The sequence below is a fragment of the Hylobates moloch genome, unplaced genomic scaffold (assembly GCF_009828535.3).
Source record: "Hylobates moloch isolate HMO894 unplaced genomic scaffold, HMol_V3 SCAFFOLD_12, whole genome shotgun sequence".
Lineage (NCBI taxonomy): Eukaryota > Metazoa > Chordata > Mammalia > Primates > Hylobatidae > Hylobates > Hylobates moloch.
The window spans coordinates 53,512,052-53,536,963 of NW_026652287.1; the positions used below are offsets into that span (position 1 = coordinate 53,512,052).

The 24,912-nt window shown below is 42.4% G+C and overlaps 1 protein-coding gene across 1 annotated transcript in view; it reads left to right on the plus strand.

Moving 5' to 3' along the window:
- The first annotated feature begins 10,928 nt into the window (after positions 1-10,928).
- LOC116478775 (zinc finger protein 708-like) overlaps positions 10,929-24,912 on the plus strand; it is a 41,841-nt gene continuing 27,857 nt past the window's right edge. The window contains 1 exon segment of the mRNA XM_032170279.2: positions 10,929-11,124. Coding sequence (XP_032026170.1) covers positions 11,122-11,124 — 3 coding nt within the window. The 5' untranslated portion in view covers positions 10,929-11,121.

Below are 24,912 nucleotides of genomic sequence, written 5' to 3' on the forward strand. Positions count from 1 at the left end.
CCCAACTAGCCAAATGGTACATTCCTCATCTTTTACGGGACGAGTGAATCCTCGAGGATTGGAACCTAAAGCTTTTTGGCAAATGGATGTCACACATGTTCCCTCGCTTGGGAGACTAGCTTATGTACATGTATGTGTGGACACCTTTTCTCACTTTGCCTGGGCTACATGCCAAACAGGAGAGTCTTCTGCCTGTGTCAAATGTCACCTTTTGCAGTGTTTTGCAGTGATGGGCATTCCAGCTTCTATTAAAACAGATAATGCCCCAGGCTATACTAGCCAAGCTCTAGCTACATTTTTCTCTATGTGGAATATTAAACACATTACTGGTAGCCCATACAATTCTCAAGGACAAGCCATAGTGGAAAGAATGAATCTCTCCCTAAAACAGCAGTTGCAAAAGCAGAAAGAGGGAGACAGAAAATATGGAACCCCACAGATGCAGTTGAATCTAGCATTATTAACTTTAAATTTTTTGAGTCTGCCCAAAGGCCAGATGTTATCAGCAGCTGAATAGCATTTACAGAAACCAGTTGCAAAGACAGAAGCAGAACAATTGATTTGGTGGAGAGATCCAATAACAAAAATTTGGGAAATAGGTAAAATAATAACTTGGGGTAGAGGTTATGCTTGCGTTCCTCCAGGACTGAATCAACAGTCGATTTGGATACCATCAAGACATCTGAAACCTTATCATGAGCTAGATTCCAAGGAAAAGACTCCGGGAGGATCCCGAGGACCCCCCTAGTTGCAGCCATGTTGAGGAGGACCCCAACTGTCATGAGCAACACCCATTGAACACAGCAACCCACCTGGCGACAAATCAAGAAGCTGTCACAGATGGCAGAAGAAAACCTGAGGAAAGTGAGACAACCAGTCACAACGAATAATTTAATGGTAGCTAAGATAGTGGTTATCACCACTGCTGTGAGTATTCCTTCAATAAGGGCTGACACAGAGAATAATTGTACTTATTGGGTATATTTATCAATCTTGGCTGGCAATAATGCCTGGATGCAATCACTTTTTGTCACAATTACACACGTTTTCTGATCTCAGAATTTACCATAATAAACCTGCTCCTATAATTGAGGCATACTGCCCTCAAAAACCTATTTGTAAACAGGATTCACCCAGTTAGAAAAAATGAGCCTACTAGTTTAGGAAGATTGCATTGCAGAACAGGCAGAGGGGCTGCACAACGATTCCTGTGGAGTCATTATTAATTGGTCCCCTAAGGGGATGTTTAGCTTGAATTGCACCTCTCAGTCTGCATGCCATGGCCGCACTATGTTCAGCTGGTCTGAAGAAAATGGTCAGATGGTAGATATAATAAGAAGTATGGCAAGAGTTCCTATTATCTGGAACCATGGCAGTATAGTGGCACCTCAACCTCAAATGATATGGCCCACTCTAGGAGCTTAACATAAGGATTTAAAATTAAAAGAACAAATATTTAAAGCATCCCAGGCACACCTGACCTTAATGCCAGGAACTGGAGTGCTTAAAGGAGCTGAAAATGGATAAAAACACTTGGAAGCTCTGTGATTTCAATGATGATTGTGCTTTTAACCTGTGTTGTTTGTCTTTGTATAGTCTGCAGATGTGGATCCTGACTCCTGTGAGAAGTAGCTCACTGTGACAAAGCTGCCTTTGCTTTTATCGATTTGCAAATCAGAGAAGGGGGACATGTTGGGAGCAGGCCTCCCAAAATCTGGCCATATACTGGCCCCAAAACTGGTCATAAACAAAATCTCTGCAGCACTGTAATATGTACATAATGGCCCTAATGCCCACGCTGGAAGGTTGTGGGTTTGCGAGAATGAGGGCAAGGAACACCTGGCCCACCCAGGGTGGAAAACTGCTTAAAGGCATTCTTAAGCCAGAAACAATAGCATGAGCAATCTGTGCCTTAAGGACATGTTCCTGCTGCACTTAACTAGCCGAACCTGTTCCTTTAATTTGGCCCATTCCTTCATTTCCCATGAGGGATACTTTTAGTTAATTTAATATCTATAGAAACAATGCTAATGACTGGTTTGCTGTTATTAAATATGTGGGTAAATCTCTGTTTGGGGCTCTCAGCTCTGAAGGCTGTGAGACCCCTGATTTCCCACTTCACACCTCTATATTTCTGTGTGTGTGTGTCTTTAATTCCTCTAGCACCGCTGGGTTAGGGTCTCCCCAACCGAGCTGGTCTTGGCAAAGGCAGGTGGATCACCTGAGGTCAGGAGTTCGAGACCAGCATGGCCAACATGATGAAACCCCATCTCTACTAAAATTACAAAACATTAGCTGGATGTGGTGGCAGGAGCCTGTAACCCAGCTACTTGGGTGACTGAGGCAGGAGAATCGCTTGAACCTGGGTGGTGGAGGTTGCAGTGAGCTGAGATCATGCTACTGCACTTCAGCCTGGGCAATGAGCAACACTCCGTCTAAAAATAAATACATAAACAAACATAAATAAAAAATTAATGAAGTGTGTGTGTTTGCATGTGTTGGGGGGTGACTATTCTAAATTATTAAAATAGGTTATGACATCTTTCTTTTGTCAAACATATAAACATGAGAAAACAATCAAAACTGCACGTTTTCTGCTATCCCATGGGCCATTTAAACATTTACAAAGAAATTTTATTCAATTGTCCCTTATAATGCATGTTTTCTTGCAGTAGAAAAGCTTTCTGATGCAAGAAATCTGCTGTTATACCAGTAGCTAAAAGGATATAAGGAAATGTTTCTCTCATGGGACATTTCTGAAAAAGTCTCCAATGATAAAGATACTTATTTCACTAGACAAATTTTTAAAATGGTAAATAAGGTATAATGGATACAATACTATGAGAAAAGCTAGCTAAATTGACTGGATTGCTTTTATAATTGCAGATTGATGACAATCATATACACTTAGGGTGAAAAAAAATGTGTTGACCCTCATAAAATAGTCACTGGAAGGCCTATGCACCTAAAAATAGATCCTCATATATCTTCTGTTACTGAAGTCTAGTATGACTAAATGCAGCAAGACTTTAATGCATTATGATGAAGCATATTTTCACCAGGTAAAGAAAGCCTTTTAACAGTCTACTGACAGAGGACAGTAAGTCTTTATAATCTACAACCCAGAGATTAAATCTGCTTGCCATCTACACTGCAGTAAGACTTCAGGACCTTGAATCTTGGGTTCATAATCTCACAACTCAGAAGCAGACCTCCAAACTCTTACAATTTTATACCCATTGGAGATCTTAAGGAATGTTTCTCCTCAAAAGGAGATGTCATCCTTGATGTAGATCACTATTTTCACAAAATCAAAAATCAAGACATTTCTGCTATCATGACACTCTTAGTTCACTGTTTTTTGTTTGTTTGTCTGTTTTGGGTTTTTTGGTTTTTTTTTTTTTGCCTCTGCAAACAAAAGAAATAAAAGGCTGGCATGGTGGCTCATGCCTGTAATCTCAGCACTTTGGGAGGCTGAGGCGGGTGGATCACCTTAGGTCAGAAGTTCAAGACCAGCCTGACCAACATGGAGAAACACCATCTCTATTAAAAATACAAAATCAGCTGGGTGTGGTGGCATGTGCCTGTAATCCCAGCTACTCAGGAGGCCAAGGCAGGAGAATTACTTGAACCCAGGAGGCAGAGGTTGCGGTGAGCTGAGATCGTGCCATTGCACTTCAGCCTGGGCAACAAGAGTGAAACTATGTCTCAAAAAAAAAAAAAAAAGGAAAAGAAAAAGAAAAAAGGGATCTCTTGTGTGCACTCATGGGTTTTATTTTTATATGTAGAGGATTTTGCAGTCAACCTAATCTATGAACAAACTTATGCCTTGATAGATTAAAGATGAAGGGCCAATGTGGGTGAGACATTTTAATGGGACATTTGTTGCCTCAAAACATCAGAAACAGAATATTGGTCCATTGCTCCTAACTTACTTCATAAGTTAAAGAGAACTTATTCAGAATAGGATAAAGAGCATTGCCAGGAGGCCATTACTCTTCTGAATGAGCACATCTGGTAGGTTATTTTTTTCCACGGTTTAGAGTAAATGAGACAATGGTTAGAAATTTATCCCCCATAATAGGGCTCTATAGCAGATTCTAGTTTAAGAATTATGGATACACTATTGTAGAAAGTAAAAAGTTTCCTCTTCAAAATTTCCCTTCTTGTTAAAGAATAATTTGTAAGTATTAAAAGTAATAGTTTCTTTTAAAGACTAACATCCTTCAAGCCTCCTTGCTTTGTGCTAATAACTCTTTGTTAAGCCCTATCCTATGTAGCTGCTAGACATGCTCACAGGCACATGGTACATTCTGTGTCCTTGTACCTTAACAAAGATATTTGTGCTGGACATGTTCACAGACACGTTCCAGCTCACAGCCTATGCTCCTTCCCTATTTGGCATAAACAACTTCCTCCTTTCCTTTATTCTTCTTTGCCTTTACCTATTTAGGAAAGTTTTAAATTATTAGCCAGTTAGGTTAGCTTAGATTGTGTGGTCCAGCTCCATCTAATGGAGACAGGATGCAGAGGCAGGGACAAGCTGCATAAGGGATAAAAATTGTTTCCCTCCTTTGTTCAGGTGTGCTCTTGCCATTGTTCCATCTGGGGAGCACCCTTTCTGCAGAAAGTAAAATTGCCTTGCTGAGACAATTTTTTGTCTGAATGTTAATTTTTCGTTGCAGTACCAAGGAACAAGCATTCTGTTTTTAAATAAACATTTTACTTATAACAAATATAGACTTTAAATTTTCCTCCTAAGTTTGTTCTAAATAATAGAATTTCTCTAGATTACTTACTGGATAAACAGAGAAGTATCTGTGCAGTTGCTAATACTTGTAGTTGCACGTGGAGAAATGCATTGAGTATTACAGAGATTCAGTTGTAGGGGATTAATGAACAGTCTGCCTGGTTGAAATGAGCAGGCCATTTGTCTAGTTAACTATTTGATCTATTTAATTTCAGTTGGTTATTCATGGGAACCCTGGCCAAAAAGCATACTTAAAAGTTGTGATATTATTCTTCTGATAAAAATTGCTTCCCTCCTTTGTTCAGGTGTGCTCTTGCCAGTCAAACCACCATGGAGAAACCCCATCTTTACTAAAAATACAAAATTAGCTGGGTGTGGTGCTGTGATAGTCAAAATAGTGTCTCCATTTTGCAGTGTATTCTCACAAAAGTTATAAATGTTTGCATGTAGTCATCTCTAGAATGTCAAATGGTCGATCTCTCTCTTTTTTTTGAGACAGAGTCTTGTTCCGCCACCCAGACTGGAGTGCAGTGGCTTGATCTTGAACTCTTGACCTTGTGATTCACCCACCTCAGCCTCCCAAAGTGCTGGGATTACAGGCATGAGCCACCACACCCAGTCCAAATGGTCTCTAACTGGCATTAAAAAAAACCTCAAAGACATATGTGACCATGGGGACACCATAAACTATGAATGACATTATAAGGACAAAAACCCAAAATAATAGAAACTGAGAGTGGCAATAAGACCCCTGAGTTTTGGTCGCACTTTGACCTATGTGAGAACTTAACCTAAAGGAGAAAATGTTTTAAACTAAATTATTGAAGGCCATCATTCTGGACTGAGCTTGTGCACCAGGCCCAAACAGACCAAACCAAACCAAATGGAGTCACTCATGGTAAATGGGACATAATCAAACTGAAAATTTAAGGAAATAGGAAGATCTTTAGGATCTACAGGCCAGGTTTTGTTTTTCATTTGTAAACAGCAGATTTGAACACAAGGAGGTCCCCTCTACTGTAATCCTTTAAAAAACTAATAACCTGAAGTCTTTGTTTCCACTTTTCAAAATCCACAGTTCTGCTATTTTAAAGTGGAATTTGAGACTAATTAAGTACTTTTTGTTGTTGTTGTTGTTGTTTTTGACATGGAGTTTCACTCTTATCACCCAGGCTGGAGTGCAATGACACCATCTCAGCTCACTGCAACCTCTGCCTCCTGGGTTCAAGGGATTCTTCTGCCTCAGCCTCCTGAGTAGCTGGGATTAGAGGTGCCCACCACCATGCCCAGCTAATTTTTGTATCTTCAGTAGAGATGGGGTTTCACCATGTTGGCCAGGCTGGTCTCAAACTCCTGACCTCAGGTGATCTTCCTGTCTCAGCCTCCCAAAGTGCTGGGATTACAGGCGTGAGCTACCACGCCCAGCCTAAATAAGTACATTTTTTTATGGTGACAGAGTGAGATCATTATCTAAAGTTCTGGTCTATTTCTCAACATTAAGGAGATGTCCAAAAGGGAAAAATTATTAAATTATAGCCTAAAGCTCTTTCCTATTGTGTTTAATTTTGGTTAATCGGTTTTTTTTTACATATAGTAAATGGAAACCTAACTGGATATGTAAATAGACTGTAACCCATTTTTGTACCAACTGCTGCGTTGTTGCCAATAAGAGGACATCAACTGTTCAAACCATGTTCAAATAAGGCAAATTCCTGGCTTTAATCAATCTTGCTGTTTCTGTACCTCACTTTCATTAATTATCTGAATGTCACTTTGCTTTTTCTGTCCATAAATATTTTTCCACCATGTGGCTGTGCTGGAATCTCATTGAGCCTACTGTGGATCCACAGTCTGCCTGATTTGCAAATTATTCATTGCTCAATTAAACTCTGTTAAATTTAATTTTAGTTCTCTAAAGTTTTTTTTCTTTTAAAAGTTTTCCAATTTTTTCTATGATGAAAAATATATAATGTGTTGTTCAGCATTTTTTTTTTTTTTTTTGAGACGGAGTTTCACTCTTGTTGCCCAAGCTGGAGTGCAACGGTAGGATCTTGGTTCACTGCAACCTCAGCCTCCCGGGTTCAAGTAATCCTCCTGCCTCAGCCTCCCAAGTAGCTGGGTTACAGGCACTTGCCACCAAGCCTGGGCGATTTTTTGTATTTTTAATAGAAACAAGGTTTCACCATGTTAGCCAGGCTGGTCTCAAACTCCTGACCTCAGATGATCCACCCACCTCAGCCACCCAAAGTGCTGGGATTACAGGTGTGAGCCACTGTGCCAGGCCCAAATTTTTTCTATGATGAAAAATATATAATGTGTTGCTGGGCTTTGATTTTTTTTTTTTTTTGGAGATGGAGCTTTGCTCTTGCCACCCATGTTAGACTTCAATGGCAGGATCTCCACTCACTGCAACCTCTGCCTCCTGGGTTCAAATGATTCTCCTTCCTCAGCCTCCCAAGTAGCTGGGTATACAGGTGAGCACCACCACGTCCAGATAATTTTGTATTTCTAGTAGAGATGGGGTTTCGCCATGATTGGCTAGGATGGTCTCAAACTCCTCACCTCAGGTGATCCACCCACCTTGGCCTCTCCAAGTGCTGGGATTACAGGCATAAGCCACAATGCCCTGACAGCTTTGATTTCATAAACTCAGTCCTTAGCTATTTTTCCAAATTATTTTATGGCCTTTCAAATTGCTTCTGCAATTTATTGTATTTATTTATTTATTTTGAGACAGGGTCTCACTCCATTACCCAGGCTGAAGTGTAATGGTGTAACAAATCATGGCTCACTGCAGCCTCGACCTTCCAGGCTCCAGCAATCTTCCTGCCCCAGTCAACTGAGTAGCTGGGACTACAGACATGCACCATTATGCCTGGCTAATTTAAATTTTTTTTTTCATGGAGACAAGATTTTACCATGTTGCCAAAGCTGCACTTGAACTCCTGAGCTCATGTGATTCTCCCATTTCAGCCTCCTAAAGTACTACGATTACAGGTTTAAGCCACCATCTGCTTCTGGAATTTCTTGAGAGAATCATTCTCAATAATAAACAGTACCATATGGGCATGAATCTAAAGAACATCAGTCCTCTATTGTAGAAGTTCCACTCTCCAGGATTTCAAAGGATTAGGGCAGATTCTGTAATACTGTTATCTATGGTGGTGCATGGGCTTTGAAGTCAGACAGAATTTATTCTGAATCTCACCTCAGCCACTTAGTAGCCATTAGTCTTTGGACAAGTTTCTTTCTGTGGAAGAGTTCTATAAACCACATACATTAAAAAGGGCAGAATAATAATGATTACCAAAATGGTAGCAATTTTTCATCCTCCTGTATTCTTGCCCATTGCCAGGTGCTTTTACAGTTGTTCCATTGAGATCCAGAATCTGTTTTCTGAACACTAGATCTGGCGGGTCATACTTGCTCAGGGCAGTAGAAACCTGTGGACATGACAGTGGGCTAGTTTGGGGCCCAGGCTCAAATGGTCTTGAATGCTTCTGTTTTTATTTCAGAATGCTGCCACCTCCATGGGAAAAACCCATGTTGGCCAGTCAGAGAATAAGATACCATGGAAAGGAGAAAAAAGTTGCCCCTGTTGACAGCTCCAGAAGCAGAAGCTCAATCCCAGAAACACAGCTGCTTAGACAACAAGCAGCTGATGATACACGTCTGAAAATGCTCAGCTGAGACTAGAGAAATGGCCCCACCGAGCCCAGCCCAAATGGCTGACCATTTCAGTTATGAGCTAATAAGTTTTGGATGGTTTGTTATGCTGCAATAGCTAACTAATACATGCACCAGTGCAGACAGGATGCCAGGATTTAATAACAGATTCAGTACTACTTACCTTCTCACAGTGGACACCCTAAAGGTACTATTTTTTTCCTCTGATTTAGAGTTGGATGTCTTGTAAGGTAATACTGATTAATGCAGAAATACATGTAGACATGTATGCATGTGATTAGTGCCTATACCCACACAGTCCCTCACACCACAGGAGAAAATAGACAACCACAGCCTGACTATAAGGGCCAAGGCCAAACAGCAAGATAAGCTTGCCTTTAATCTAATTTTTTCATATCCAAAAATTGGAGGTCAAGAGTGTGGACAGGACTGAAGACATAGGGTTCTCTTCTCCTGTGGCCCCATCATCCTTTGTTCACTCTCTGATCTCTAGAAGGAAGGAGGGCAACAGGTGGTCAGCAGTGGTTTACCTGTGGTTATTTTATTCCTGTTGCCCTCTGCTCTTTTTTTTTTTTTTCGTTGAGACGGAGTCTTGCTCTGCCACCCAGGCTGGAGTGCAGTCACCCAATCTCGGCTCACAGCAACCTCTGCCTCCCAGGTTCAAGAGATTCTTCTGCCTCCTGAGTAGCTGGGATTACAGGCATGCGCCACCATGCCCAGCTAATTTTTGTATTTTTAGTAGAGACGGGGGTTTCACCATGTTAGTCAGGCTGGTCTCGAACTCCTGACCTCGAGAGCCTCCCGCCTCCGCCTCCCAAAGTGCTGGGATTACAGGTGTGAGCCACTCCGCCCGGCCTGCCCTCTGCTCTGTCTATGGCCACTATCTGTTCTACCCCCAGAACCGAAAAGAGATGTTGGTAGGGAGAGGCTCTCTCCTCACCTCTGGCAGAAAAGGCATGTTCAGGTCGTTCACCCTCCTGATGTCAGAGCTGCACTTCAATGTGGCAGCTATTGGCCCTGTGTTGCTACTGGGTGCCTGGAATGTGCCTGGTCTGAACTGCGATGTGCTAGAAAGGTAAAATACGAGTTAGTTTCAAAGGTTTAGTTCCATATATATAGAAACACTTCATTAATAATTACATATTTCTCACGTATTAAAATGACAATATTTTGGATATATTGGGTTAAATTGTTACATCAATTTCACCTGTTCTTTGTTTCTTTTTAAAAACAGAGCTAAACTCTTTTTAAAGTTTGGCTACAAATTAGCCAGGCGTGGTGGCCAGCGCTTTTTATCTCAGCTACTTGGGAGGCTGAGGCAGGAGAATCGCTTGAACCTGGGAGGCAGAGGTTGCAGTGAGCAGAGATCGCGCCATCGCACTCCAGCCCAGGCAACAGTGTGAGACTCCGTCTAAAAAAAATAAAAATAAAAAATAAAGTTTGGCTACTGGAAAAATTTAAATTTACATGTGGCTCACATTTCATTATTTTATTTTATTTATTTATTTATTTTTTTTGAGACAGAGTTTCACTCTTGTTGCCCAGACTGGAGTGCAGTGGCGTGATCTCGTCTCACTGCAACCTCCACCTCCCAGGATCAAGCGATTCTCCTGCCCCAGCCTCCTAAGTAGCTGGGATTACAGGCGCCTGCCACCACGCCCAGCTAATTTTTTTGTATTGTTTTAGAGACGGGGTTTCACCATATTGGCCAGACTGGTCTTGAACTCCGGACCTCAAATGATCCACCCTCCTTGGCCTCCCAAGGTACTGGGATTACAGGCGTGAGGCACAGCGCCCAATTTGTGGCTCACATTTTATTTCAGAGAATTGCCTCCTTTTTAAAATCTCAGGCTGGCTGCTCAAAGGACCAGAAGCCAGGAAGGTCACAAAATATAAAATTTTAGAACAACTGGGCCGGGCGCAGTGGCTCACGCCTGTAATTCCACCACTTTGGGAGGCCGAGGCGGGCGGATCACCTGAGGTCTGGAGTTTGAGACCAGCCTGACCAACATGGAGAAACCCCGTCTCTACTAAAAGTACAAAAAAATTAGCCAGGCATGGTGGCGCATGCGTGTAATCTCAGCTACTCGGGAGGCTGAGGCAGGAGAATCGCTTGAACCGGCGAGGTGGAGGTTGCGATGAGCCAAGATCGCGCCAGTGCACTACAGCTTGGGCAACAAGAGTGAAACTCAATCTCAAAAAAAAAATTTTTTTTAGAACAATTGTTATTATATTCTTTTCATTTGTGAATAGCCATATAGCATATTATTTATAAGGGCATATGACCTTATACACAAGATTAAAGGCAAAACCCTCTCAGGTGGGCCTAGCTCAGCTCAGGGAGGAAGACTTGCCTGAAAAGACTGCAGCATAGGCTGTCACACTTCATTCAGCCCAGCATCTGATCACATCTTCCGTCACTCAGGGCCTGAAGGGGCGGGTCTTAAACATTATCCAATCAGGGACTCTGAGCTGGGGACAGTTCACTCAGACACGCAGCTGGACCGGACAGGGCGGCTTCCGGGTTTGGCGCGGCCTTTGTCTCTTGCTGCAGCGGGAGCTCAGTGTCTCGTCTTCACTGCTGTTTGTCCTCTGCTCCTAGAGGCCCAGACTCTGTGGCTCTGTGACCTGCAGGTATTGGGAGATCCACAGCTAAGACGCCAGGACCCTCTGGAAGCCTAGAAATGGTGAGAGTGCCGTCCAGACATCCCGAGAGAGGGGAAGGGCTGGCTGAAACCTGTGGGAAGTGGCTGTGGCGGGACTCAGGCCTCCCCTCAGTCATCTCCCCAATCTGCGCTCCGAGTTCTCCTTGCCCAGCTGGGCCTCAGTCCCCTGCAGCCATAAGATGGCGTCTGCGCCGACAGCCGGGCCCCCAGGCGTCCTGTCTCTTCCCTGCGCAGTGACTGTGCCCAGGCCTGCAGCCCTCTCTGGGCAGCTCTGCACGGGCGGCGCCACGCCTCTCCCAGATTGTGCACGGACCATGGGAAGGTCGTCAGGGGAGAATCCTGACTTGGGGTCGGGTTCATGAATGGGAAGAGCTTTGGTCCGTGGGGTTCCCAGTTCCTGTTTTCTCCTACTAAAAATCTGTGAGAGTCATCGAAAAAATATTAAAGAATTTAATCAAAGAGTGATTCAATAATTGTAGAGCACAAAAGTATGTTTTGTAGTTTGTGGTTCATGGGAGGAGCTTAAATGAAAGACTTTTATAAGGTGCATGATGAAGAAAACTATATTTAATAATTGGTTAGGTACCTTTACGTAGCAGTTGCTGTTAAGTAGAAACCCGAGGACTAGACCCTCCTCAGTGTAATTGCCTGCCACTTAATTATTCTCACACTCCACAGGGGACTGATTTTCCCCTGCATTTTTCACATGCGTTCCAAGCAGGGTCTCAAGTGTACCTCCCAGCCCCATTCCTCCGGCCTAACTCTGGCCTGCAGTTAGATTTAAACTGCAAATAAACTAAAATACTAAATTGCCAGTTCCTTCTGACATTTCCAAATGCCAACTTCCCTTTCCTAATTCACATTCTCAACTGTTTTTCCTTTAGTGTACATTTTTGATACTGTATTTCAGTTAATCATTTTTTGACAAAGCATTGGATGGCACTTAAAATGGTTTTCTGTTTGAAAATATTTCTCATGAGAAGAAAGCAAAAAATAATTCCGTGACACTGTATTTTATGAAATTTCTATGCTTCTTTTTTTTTTTTCTTTTTAATCTTCCTTAGGCACAAAAATCTTATCAGAATGTTTGTTTTCGGGTGAAGGTTTTTCTTTGGAAACTTTATGGAGTGATGTGTCTTCAGCCACCCTTCAGTTTTTTCCTGGTCCTGGGTTTCATTACTGTCTCGAGTAAACCAAGATACACATCATGACTTTTTCTGCTAGAGTGTCTAGTGAATATCAGCTCCTAGGTCATTTTCTCCCTGAGGACAACGTGAGGTATGGAGTGTAGCTTCTCAAGGCAGCAGGTGGATGCCCTGGGGCTGAGAGGCATCTCCTGGCATCCTCTTCCTTTGAAAAGCTAACCCCTTGAGACATTAAGATTGTCTTCACCCAACCCAGCTTCCATTTCTTGGAGACACAATGCTGGTCAGCCAATCAGATGCTGGTATTGAGGGGAAAACACAAATAATTTCTGCCCCCTGAATTCTCTCAATTTTGTGGAAAACAAAAAGTATCCCAAAAGACAAAGAAAAACCTGACCCAAGTGAGATGGTGCAAGAACTTACAAAGTAAAATGCACCTGGGGCATAGTGTAATGTCTCCTGAGAGGGTAGTTATTGAGCAATTAAAGTGAGCAGAATGGGGTGGGTGAATATCAGTCAGACACATCTGTTTTCTTTCTTTTCTCTTTTTTTTATTTTGAGTTGGAGTTTCACTCTTGTTGCCCAGGCTGGAGTGCAATGGCGTGATCTCGGGTCACCACAACCTCCACCTCCTGGGTTCAAACGATTCTCCTGCCTCAGTCACCCGAGTAGCTGGGATTACAGGTATGCGCCACCACACCCAGCTAATTTTTTTGTATTTTTAGTAGAGATGGGATTTCTCCCTGTTGGTCAGGCTGGTCTCGAACTCCAGACCTCAAGTGACCCGCCCACCTTGGCCTCCCAAAGTGCTGGGATTACAGGTGTGAGCCACCTCGCCCGTTCTAGACACATCTGTTTTCTAATTAGCACTACCACTCCCTGGGTTTGTCACCTTAAAAAAATTTGTTTACTTACGTTGACTTCCATTATTTAACTGTAAATTGCATTTTATTAGTAGGGCTTGGAAGGTAAGAAAATATTAACAAAGGGCATAAAAGAGGTGGATTTCAGAAAAAATTAATATTAATCATGTATTTCATTTGTGAGAAATTCTCATTTAACTTTTCCTTAGAGTAAGTTTAGAAATTTTCTCAGGTGTATTTTTTGTGAATATATATATAATCAAATTATATATATATATATTCATATTTATATTTAATATGGACTCTTGCTCTTGTTGCCCAGGCTGGAGTGCAATGGCACAATCTCGGCTCACTGCAACCTCTGCCTCCCGGGTTCAAGCGATTCTTCTGCCTCAGCCCCCTAAGTAGCTGGAATTACAGGTGGGCGTGCCACCATGCCCAGCTAATTTTTCTATTTTTAGTAGAGAATGGGGTTTCTCCATGTTGGCCAGGCTGGTCTTGAATTCCTGATCTCAAGTGATCCACCCGCCTTGGCCTCCCAAACTGTTGGGATTATAGGCATGAGCCACCGTGCCCAGCCTATAATATATATATATATGTATATATAAAAATATGAGATTTTGGTGCCCCCATCACCGGAGCATTATACACTGCACCATATTTGTAGTCTTTTATCCCTCGTTCCCCTTCCACTCTTCCCCTCAAGTCCCCAAAGTCCACTGTATCATTCTTATGCCTTTGCATCCTCATAGCTTAGCTCCCACATATCAGGACGTAAAATATTTGGTTTTCAACTCCTGAGATACTTCATTTAGAATAATAGTCCCTAGTCTCATCCAGGTTACTGCAAATGCTGTTAATTCATTCTTTTTTTTTTTTTCTGAGGCAGAGTCTCGCTCTGTCGCCTAGGCTGGAGTGCAGTGGCGCGATCTCGGCTCACTGCAAGCTCCGCCTCCCGGGTTCATGCCATTCTCCTGTCTCAGCCTCCCGAGTAGCTGGGACTATAGGCGCCTGCCACCACGCCTGGCTAATTTTTTGTATTTTTAGTAGAGACAGGGTTTCACCATGTTAGCCAGGATGGTCTTGATCTTCTGACCTCGTGATCCGCCCACCTCGGCCTCCCAAAGTGCTGGGTTACAGGCGTGAACCACTGTGCCCGGCTGTTAATTCATTTTTTATGGCTGTGTAGTATTCCATCGTATATATATATACCACAGTTTCTTTATCCACTCGTTGATTGATGGGCATTTGGGTTGGTTCCACGATTTTGCTATTGTGAAATGTGCCACTATAAACATGCGTGTGCAAGTATCTTTTTCAAATAATGACTTCTTTTCCTCTGGGTAGATACCCAATTGTGGGCTTGCTGGATCAAATGGTAATTCTACTTTTAGTTCTTTGAGGAATCTCCACATTGTTTTCCATAGTGGCTTTTCTAGTTTACATTCCCGCCAGCAATGTAGAAGTGTTCCCTGTTCACCACATCCATGCCGACACCTACTGTTTTTTGATTTTTTGATCATGGCCATTCTTGCAGGAGTAAGGTGATATCACATTGTGGTTTTGATTTGCATTTCCCTGATCATTAGTGATGTTAAGGATTTTTTCATATGTTTGTTGGCCATTTATATACCTTCCTTTGAGAATTGTTTATTCATATCCTTAGTCCACTTTTTGATGGGATTGTTTGTTTTGTACTGATTTCTTTTGGTTTGTTGTAGACTCTAGATATTAGTCCTTTGTCAGATGTATAGATTGTGAAGATTTTTTCTCACTCTGTGGGTTGTCTGTTTACTCTGCTGACTGTTCCTTTTGCCATGTAAAAACTATTTAATTAGGTCCCTGATATTTATCTTTGTTTTTATTGCATTTGCTTTTGGGTTCTTGGTCATGAAATCCTTGCCTAAGCCAGTGTCTAGAAGGGTTTTTCCAATGTTATCTTTTATAATTTTTATAGTTTCTGATCTTACGTTTAAGTCCTTAATCCATCTTGAGTTGATTTTTGTGTAAGATGAGAGATGAGGATCCAGTTTCATTCTCCTATATATGGCTAGCCAATTATCTCAGTATCATTTGTTGAAAAGGGTGCCCTTTCCCCACTTTATGTTTTTGTTTGCTTTGCTGAAGATCAGTTGGCTGTAAGTATTTGGGTTTATTTCTGGGTTCTCTATTTTGTCCCATTGGTCTATGTGCCTATTTTTAAACCAGTAACATGCTGTTTTGGTGACTATGGCCTTATAGTATAGTTTGAAATCAGGTAATGTTATGCCTCCAGCTTTGTTCTTTTTGCTTAGCCTTGTTTTGGCTATGCAGGCTCTTTTTTGTTCCATATGAATTTTAGAATTTTTTTAATTCTGTGAAGAATTATGGTGGTATTTTGATAAGGATTGCACTGAATTTATAGATTGCTTTTGGCAGTATGGTCATTTTCACAATATTGATTCTACTTATCCATGAGCATGGGATTTGTTTCCATTTGTTTGTGCCATCTATGATTTCTTTCAGCAGTGTCAGGTGTATTTCTTATGGCTTGATAATTTGCAATAAAATTTCAAGGCTGTTTAAGAATGCTACCAAGAAAAAGAATAGGGGAAATGTCTTTCCCATTTTGGCTGTAGAAAATGAATACATTTTCACAAGAAAATGTGGTAGATAATTGCTGAGTTACATAGATTCATGAAAGCATCAGTTCTTCTTTTTGCAGGGTAAATTTGTGACAGTGAATATCTCTGTTCAAATCGTGTTATCTTGATTTCCGAGTTTTATGCTAAATTTTATTTGAAACTTGGTACCTCCTAGACATGTTTCCATATGACTAATTGTTTACTATATGACTTTTAATGGAAATAATAAAATAATGCATTTATTGTTTGAAAGGAAAAGACACTTTTGCTTTTCTTATTGAGATATGAAATATAAGCACCCTAAAATTTTCTTCTTTTACGTCAACACTGTGTTTGAGAAACTGCTGGATTTATTTTTTTATCTTTTGAGATGGAATTTCTCTCTTATTGCCCGGGCTGGAGTGCAATGGCTTACTGCAGCCTCTGCCCCCCAGATTCAAACTATTCTCCTGCCTCAGTCTCCTGAGTAGCTGGGATTACAGCCATGCACCACCACACCTGGTTAATTTTGTATTTTTAGTAGAGAGGGGGTTTCTGCATGTTGGTCAGGCTGGTCTCAAACTCCTGACCTCAGGTGATCCGCCCGCCTCGGCCTCCCAAAGTGCTGGGATTACAGGCGTGAGTCACTGCGCCCAGCCAAGAAACTGCTGGATTTTTTAAACACTTAAGTGTCTTTTTTTTTTTTACTTGAGGCAGAGTCTTGCTCTTTCGCCAGGCTGGAGTGCAGTAGTGCGATCTCGGCTCACTGCAAGCTCCGCCTCCTGGGTTCACGCCATTCTCCTGCCTCAGCCTCTCCAGTAGCTGGGACTACAAGCGCCAGCCACCACGCCCAACTAATTTTTTTTTTGTATGTTTAGTAGAGGCAGGGTTTCACCGTGTTAGCCAGGATGGTCTCGATCTCCTGACCTTGTAATCTGCCCGCCTCGGCCTCCCAAAGTGCTGGGATTACAGGCGTGAGCCACTGCGCCCGGCTAAACACTTAAGTTTCAAAGACCAAGTGAATAACTCTTGACATGGAAATTAAAGCTTTAGCCCACTGACTCAGAGCTAAGGCTAATATTGAGCCTGCAAAAAATTTTTATTAAAGGCTCAGTTAGTTTTTTTCTAGGGAGTCTCCTCTGTAGATATCCTACCCTGCTCACCCCAGCCATAGAAGTCTTTATCCTGAGAGAAGCTACAGAGCCCTGGAAAACTGGGCACCCACAGGCGGATGCAGTTAATGTCAAAATGAAATGGGATTGGGGCCGGGCGCGGTGGCTCACGCCTGTAATCCCAGCACTTTGGGAGGCCGAGGCGGGCGGATCACGAGGTCAAGAGATCGAGACCATCCTAGCTAACGCGGTGAAACCCCTTCTCTACTAAAAATATAAAAAATTAGCCGGACTACCCGGGCGTAGTGGCGGGCGCCTGTAGTCCCAGCTACTCGGGAGGCTGAGGCAGGAGAATGGCGTAAACCTGGGAGGCGGAGCTTGCAGTCAGCCGAGTTTGCGCCACTGCACTCCAGCCTGGGGGTCACAGCGGGACTCCGTCTCAAAAAAAAAAAAAGAAAGGGGATTGGGGGAGGGTCTTACTGAAGACGAAGTTGTTCTTGTTTTGAGGCAGTTTATAGACTTTGAAAATAAAACAAAGTTAAATTTACATAAAAATTTTGACTTCCAAAGAAATATTGCAACAGAAGTACCAACTACAAGGTCTTTAAGAATTGCAGTTTAGGCAGACAAAGGCTTCCTTTCCTAGGGAGGAACAAACAAGATTAGAAAGGAGGTGGAAGGCAAATGCAGCGTGAAAAAATCAGATTTTAGATCAGAGAATGTTTTACACCGAAGTCAGCCTGTTCTTTAGAGTTACATAAAATGGGATTGTAAAGTTCAGAAGCCTTGGGGTAAAAGACAAACTTAAGTAAAGTTTCCTTAAGAAGTATCTTATTTTCACCACTGAAGTCAAATTCAACTGATTTTTCAATAAGAAAAGGAAAAAAAATGTGCAGAGTCTGTGTCTGGCTATGTGATAGGTAAGAAAAGAGAGCACCATCTAAGTCATAATGGGAAGGGTGTTTCTTTCCATAAACTGTTCCTGGGGAACAAAAACGATGAAGAATTTTATTAATAACAGCTATTTATCTGGATTGTCTATGTATGTCATCTTTCCCCACCTTTCTTTGTTCTATACATGTCTGCCATTTGACTTTTCCTGGGTTGTATCTTTTATAATAAACTGGTAAATATAACTACAGTATTTACTGAATTCTATGAGTAGCTTTATCAAATTATTGAACTTGAAAAAGGTTGTGGGAGTCCCCAATTTTTAAACAGTAGCTCAGAAATGTAAATGGGCCCATGGAGTTTGTGCCTGGCATCTGCAGTAAGGACAGTGTTGTGGGACTGAGTCAGGGCCTGTGCTGACACTGGGCGGTGTCAGAAATAAAATGTTAGACAATGAGTTAGTGTTAGAGAATTGCTTGGCTTTCAGCAATCTGCAGATTTGGTACCATAAAAAAGATATCATGGGGGCCTGGCCTGGAATAAAACTTTGGATGTCTGGGAATGGGAGGCTCTGCTCTTCTGTACACAGGCTGTTACACTGCCCATTGTCCTGTGATTTCAGTTCTCCCAGGGTGAGAGAGGACTGAAAAATTAGAGAATAGGAGCTCTGGCCGGGTGCGGTGGCTCACACCTGTAATCCTAGCACTTTGGGAGGCCAAGGCGGGTGGATTGCCTGAGCTCAGGAGTTCAAGACCAGCCTGGGCAACGTGGTGAAACCCCATCCCTACTACAGATAGAAAAAATAAGCTGGGCATGGTGGTGTGTTCTTGTAATCTCAGCTATTCGGGAGGCTGAGGAAGGAGAATCACTTGAACCCGGGAGGCAGAGGTTGCAATGAGCCAAGATTGTGCCACTGCACTCCAGCCTGGGTGACAGAACTAGACTCTGTCTCAAAAGAAAAAAAAAAAAGAAAAAAGAATATGAGCTCTGATGACAGACCCCCTTTTCCCACAGCTGCCACCACAGGATTCCCAGCCACTCACAAACATACCCATTAGACATTGACGTGTCCATGCTTATTTCCAGGACTAGGTACCACCCTCAGGAATTTTACCACAGCATTTTTGATCCTAGTGTTTCTTGCTACAAACTCACAAACGTGTCTACAAGTCTCCTGGCATATCCCCACCCCCAGACACTGAATCTGCAGCAGCAACCTGTTTTCTCCACCAACCTAGGGTTCTGGACCACCTGTTCATAATCTCACCTGCCTGTATGAACCCAGAAATAAATTAGAGTACAGCCCCACCCAGGCACAAACCAGTCCTTCCATCTACATTGCACTCTCCCTTACCCATGGAGGTTTTTCCTTTTAACTTCTATTTTTGATTCGCTAGTACATGTGCAGGTTTGTAATATAGGTCAAATCGTGTCATGAGTGTTTGGTGTGTAAATTATTTTTTCACTGAAGTACTAAGCATAGCACCAAATAGGTATTTTTTCTAATTGTCTCTCTCTTTTCCCTTTCTTTCTTTCTTTCTTTCTTTCTTTCTTTCTTTCTTTCTTTCTTTCTTTCTTTCTTTCTTTCTTTTCTTTCTTTCTCTCTCTCCTTCCTTCCTTCCTTCCTTCTTTCCTTCCTTTTTTTCTTTTCTCTCTCTCTCTCTCTCACCTCCCTCCCTCCTTCCCCCTCCCTTCCCCTCCCCGTCCTCTCCCTTCCCTTCCCTTCCCTTTTTTTCTTTCGAGGCTTGCTCTGTCACCCTGGCTGGAGTGCAGTGGCGTGATCTTGGCTCACTGCAACTTCCGCCTCCCAGGTTCAATCAAGTCTCCTGCCTCCCGAATGGCTGGGATTACAGCTGTGCGTCACCACGCCAGGCTAATTTCTGTATTTTTAGTTGAGATGGGGTTTCACCATGTTGGCCAGACTGGTCTCGAACTCCTGACCTCAAGTGATTCACCTGCCTTGGTCTCCCAATGTGGTGGTATACCGGCGTGAGCCACAATGCCCACAACCTCTTTGTTTTTCCATCTTCCACCCTCAAGTAGGCCTCAGTTACTGTTGTTCCCCTCTTTGTGTCCATGTGTTCTTATTATTTAACTCTTACTTATAAATGAGAACATGCATTTGGTTTTCTGTTTCTGCATTACTTTTCTATTCTTTTTTTTTTAAGATGAGTCTCACTCTGTCTTCCAGGCTGGAGTGCAGTGGCACGACCTCTGCTCACTGCAAGCTCCGCCTCTCGGATTCACACCATTCTCCTGCCTCAGCCTCCACAGTAGCTGGGACTACAGGCGCCCGCTACCACGCCCGGCTAATTTTTTGTATTTTTAGTAGAGACGGGGTTTCACCACGTTAGCTGGGATGGTCTCGATCTCCTGACTTGGTGATCCACCCGCCTCGGCCTCCCAAAGTGCTGGGATTACAGGTGTGAGCCACCATGCCTGGCCTTCTGCATTACTTTTCTAAGAATAATGGTCTCCAGCTCCATCCATGTTGCTGCACGGGGTATAATGCTGTTCTTTCTTTTTTTTTTTTTAATGGCCACAGAGTATTTCATGATGTTTATGTGCCATATTTTGTTTTTATTAGATCTTTTATTTTATTTTTCTTTGGAGACATGGTCTCACTCTGTCACTCAGGCCGAAGTGCAGTGGTGCGATGTCTGCTCATTGCAGCTTCAATCTCCTGGGCTTGAGCAGTCCTCCTACCTCAGCTTCCCAATTAGCTGGGACTGCAGGCATGCACCACCATACCTGTCTAATGTTTCTTTTTGTATTTTTTTGTAGAGACGGGGTTTTGCCATGTTGCCCAGGCTAGTCTCAAATTCCTGAGCTCAGGCAATCAACTTGCCTCAGCTTCCCAAAGTGCTGGGATTACAGGTGTGAGCCACCTTGTCCAACCATACCATATGTTCTTTATTCAGTCTATTATTGATAGGCATTTAGATTGATTCCATGTCTTTGCTATTGTGAATAGTACTGCAATAAATATGCATGTGCATGTGTGTGTCTTTTTGAGAGACTATATTTCTTTGGGTGTATACCAAGTTATGAGGTTGCTGGGTCAAATGGTAATTCTGCTTTTAGTTCTGTAGTTCTGTGAGGAATTGTTACACTGCTTTTTTTTTGACAGAGTCTTGCTCTGTCACCCAGGCTGGAGTGTAGTGGCACGATCTTGGCCTACTTCAACCTCTGCCTTCCAGGTTCAAGCGATTCTCCTGCCTCAGCCTCCTGAATAGCTGGGATTACAGGCGCCCACAACCACACCCGGCTAATTTTTGTATTTTTAGTAGAGATGGGGTTTCACCATGTTGGCCAGGTTGGTCTTGAACTCCTGACCTCAGGTCATCTGCCTGCCTAGGCCTCCCAAAGTGCTGGGATTACAGGCTTGAGCCACTAAGCCCGGCCGCCACACTGCTTTTTACAGTGGTTGAACTAATTTACACTCCCACTAGCAGTGTATAAGCATTTCCTTTCCTCTGCAACTTTGCCAGCATCTATTGCTGACTTTTTAACAGTAGCCATTCTGACTGGTGTGAGATGGTATCTCATTGGGTGTTTTTTTACATTTCTCTAATAATTAGTGATGAGCATTATTAAAATATGTTTGTTAGCCACATGTATGTCTTGTTTTGAAAAGCATCTGTTCAGCCATGTGTGGCTGTCTCTACTAAAAATACAAAATTAGCTGGGCGTGGTGGCACATGCCTGTAATCCCAGCTACTCTGGAGGCCGACGCAGAAGAATCCCTCAAACCCGGAAGGCAGAGGTTGCAGTGAGCCGAGATCACACCATTGCTCTTCAGCCTGGGCAACAAAAGCAAAACTCCATCTCAAAAAAAAAAAAAAAAAACCTCATGTTAGGAGCACACACAAATTGAACACAAAGATAGGAGTAAATTTAGCAATACAGAATAATAAGGACTAAAACATACTAGGTTCCTTTTACAGAAAAGTAATTATCCAAAGTAATTATCTAGTATTTGCAGGCTGAAGTACTTATACTGCAAAAACAGGAACAGTTCAGTGTATAAACTGAAAAGTGGAGCCTGTAGTTGTACTTTGGTTTCTATTTATTACTTAAGAACAATTAGCATAGTTATCTGAAGTGTTTTTAGACAACATACATTCATATAAATTAAAAAGCATTTTCTACAATAGTATGAATATAAGATCAAAATATTTACTTTGAATCTCCTAAGCAGTCATTTTAATATTGTTATTTATACTTCTGAAATATAAAGTGTTTAAACTGAATTGTGGTTATAGACAATTTTTAAAAATCCTACGTACATTATGACTAGTACATTAAAATTATTTATATTTATTTATATAGCTAATATCAAAAAATACTGCCGAATTGTTACAGTAGATATGTTTCTGACATACATATTGCTTTATCCAATAGGGATAGTTATAGGTAAGTATAATTTTAGTGTCTTTCATTTTACTAAATTGGAATGCTGCCATTCCAGGACAAATAGACAGGTGATGTGGTCACCCCAAAACCATAATAGCCCTTCAGTTAGTTATGCGGCAAGCTCACATATATTCTACTGTATGAACAAAGTCAGATTCCAGTTCCTAATTTAAAAAGCGCTGGTGAATTGTCAGTTGTATTTCAGTATGGAACCGCCATTCAATGGCTAGGAGATGAGAGCAGCAGAGATAGAAGAGAAACCTTATAAAATTCTGCTGAGAATATACTTTTTTTCTTCATAATGCTCATGTTTCTCATGTCAAGAGTAGCTGTGCATTAGGGGTATTTTGAGACAAATTCCTTTTAGGGGAATATTTTCTGGCTGACTTGATCAATCATATCTAATATGAGTTTTTTCTCAAGATACATTTAACTTCTTTTTTCTCTCAATATAATTTTGCAATAGAATCAGACTGAGAGCTGTTTTTCTCTTCAATGCTTCAGTTATCTGTTTTAGAAGCCCTAATACTATCCCTTGGTGTTGACAAAGAGGTGGATTTTCACAGGGAGAACCATCCTATCTCTGTCTGGACTCACGCTAGAAATCCAGCAGTATTTTTTTCAAGTTTCATAATAAATTGAAACTGAGGCTGAAGCACCACTCCCATTCCCATTATTATGAAGGTGCAATTCTACCCCCAAATCCTGTAGGCTCTCCTGTATCATAGTCGTCAGTCTCTGATGAGGTACTGGAGTGCTGCTGTGGCAATTGGGGTTCACTTAAGATGTAAGCTGCCAGCTGTGAGCTCTGTGCTTTGGGCTGTGCCTCACTGGCAGATAGTAGGGGTCAAGAGAGGACACTAGCCATAAGTAGAGGGCAAGCAGGAGTGCTGTAGCTGAGTGCTCAGAACATAGCCATTGCTTTAAAGTGTAAATAACCAAAAAGATAGCACCCTATTCAACCATTGTAGTAGGAGACTGAGAGTCTACCTTCAGCAGGCACCTGGCTTCAAGTTGCAAAACTACCTCCTGTCATGAAGATGTGAAAAGTTTATTTTGTCATTGATTATAACCAATTAGCATACACAGGTGGCATCCCCAATGACCAGATGAATTTAGGATGAGCTCTGTATGACATGGTGCTGTAAATTCTTCTACTTGTGGACTAATTATGGTGACTGTCTTTCTGTCTTTGCAGTCTCTTAAGCAGATTGATTGTGATGCATGTCACATTCTGGTTTAATTGTGTAATAAAAGTTTTCTTTCTGTTCTGTCATTGTGAAGTTTTTCTGGGGCTGGAGATAATTTCTCTTGTTATATTTTCCAAACGCAGTCTAGAATTACCAGACATGATATAAACATATAAGGTGTCAACCAAGCTTTACTCTAGAAGGGCCTTTCCCTCTCAGGATTCCAGTCAACTCACAATTGTGCTGCAAAGTGCATGCTCTTCCCTAAATATGCAGGAAGAATTGCATCTCTGCCTATTTGGTATCTGTTGTCCTCTACAATCACTTCCAGAGAGGCTAGATCAGATTTCTACAAACCTTACAGGGCAGCAATCAACCATTTTACCTCTTTCAGTGACTTTTTTGCTGTTGTTGAGATGGAGTCTCACTGCATTGCCCAGGCTGGAGTGCAGTGGCATGATCTCAGCTCACTGCAACCTCCGTCTCCTGGGTTCAAGCGATTTTCCTGCCTCAGCCTCCCAAGTAGCTGGGATTACAGGTGCTCACCACCATGACTGGCTAATTTTTTTTTGTTTTTGTAGTAGAGATGGGGTTTCACCAAAGGCTGAGCACAGTGGCTCACACCTGTAATCCCAGCACTTCAGGAGGCCCAGAGGTTAGGAGTTCAAGACCAGCCTGACCAACATGGAGAAACCCCGTCTCTACTAAAAATACAAAAATTAGCTGATGGTGGTGGCACATGCCTGTAATGCCAGCTACTAGGAAGGCTGAGGCAGGAGAATCACTTGAACCCGGGAGGCAGAGGTTGCAGTGAGCCAAGATTGTGCTATTGTACTCCAGCCTGGTCAACAAGAGCGACACTTCGTCTCAAAAAAAAAAAAAAAAAAAAAAAGAGATGGGATTTCACCATATTGGCCAGGCTGGTCTCAAACTCCTGACCTCGTGATCCACCCATCTCGGCCTCCCAAAGTGTTGGGATCACAGGTGTGAGCCACTGTGCCCAGCCTCAGGGACTCCTGTCATCAGACCTGAAACTGACTCTGAGACCATGGGGCCCAAAAACCCTATCAGAGTAACATGTGTGCATTGAATAGATATGTAGACATGAGAATTTTTAATTTCTTTTTTCTCCTCTGGCTAAAATGTCCACAAATATGCAAGTAATACCTGCTGCTACTCCACCCATCCAGAATCTAAATCTGCAGCTCCAATTTCTGAATCTAGATCTTGAGGCTTGGAAAAAATGAAAACTTTGCTGGACCCAGTGGCTTACTCCTGTAATCCCAGCACTTTGGGAGGCCAAGGCGGGCGGATCACCTGAGGTCGGGAGTTCGAGACCAGCCTTACCAACATGGAGAAACCCTCTCTCTACTAAAAATACAAAAAATTAGCCAGGCGTGGTGGCGCATGCCTGTAATCCCAGCTACTTGGGAGACTGAGGCAGGAGAGTTGCCTGAACCTGGGAGGAGGAAGTTGCGGTGAGCTGAGATTGCGCCACTGTACTCCAGCCTGGGCAACAAGAGCAAAACCCTGTCTCAAAAAAAAAAAAAAAAAAAAGAAAGAAAGAAAAGAAAAGAAAAGAAAAGGAT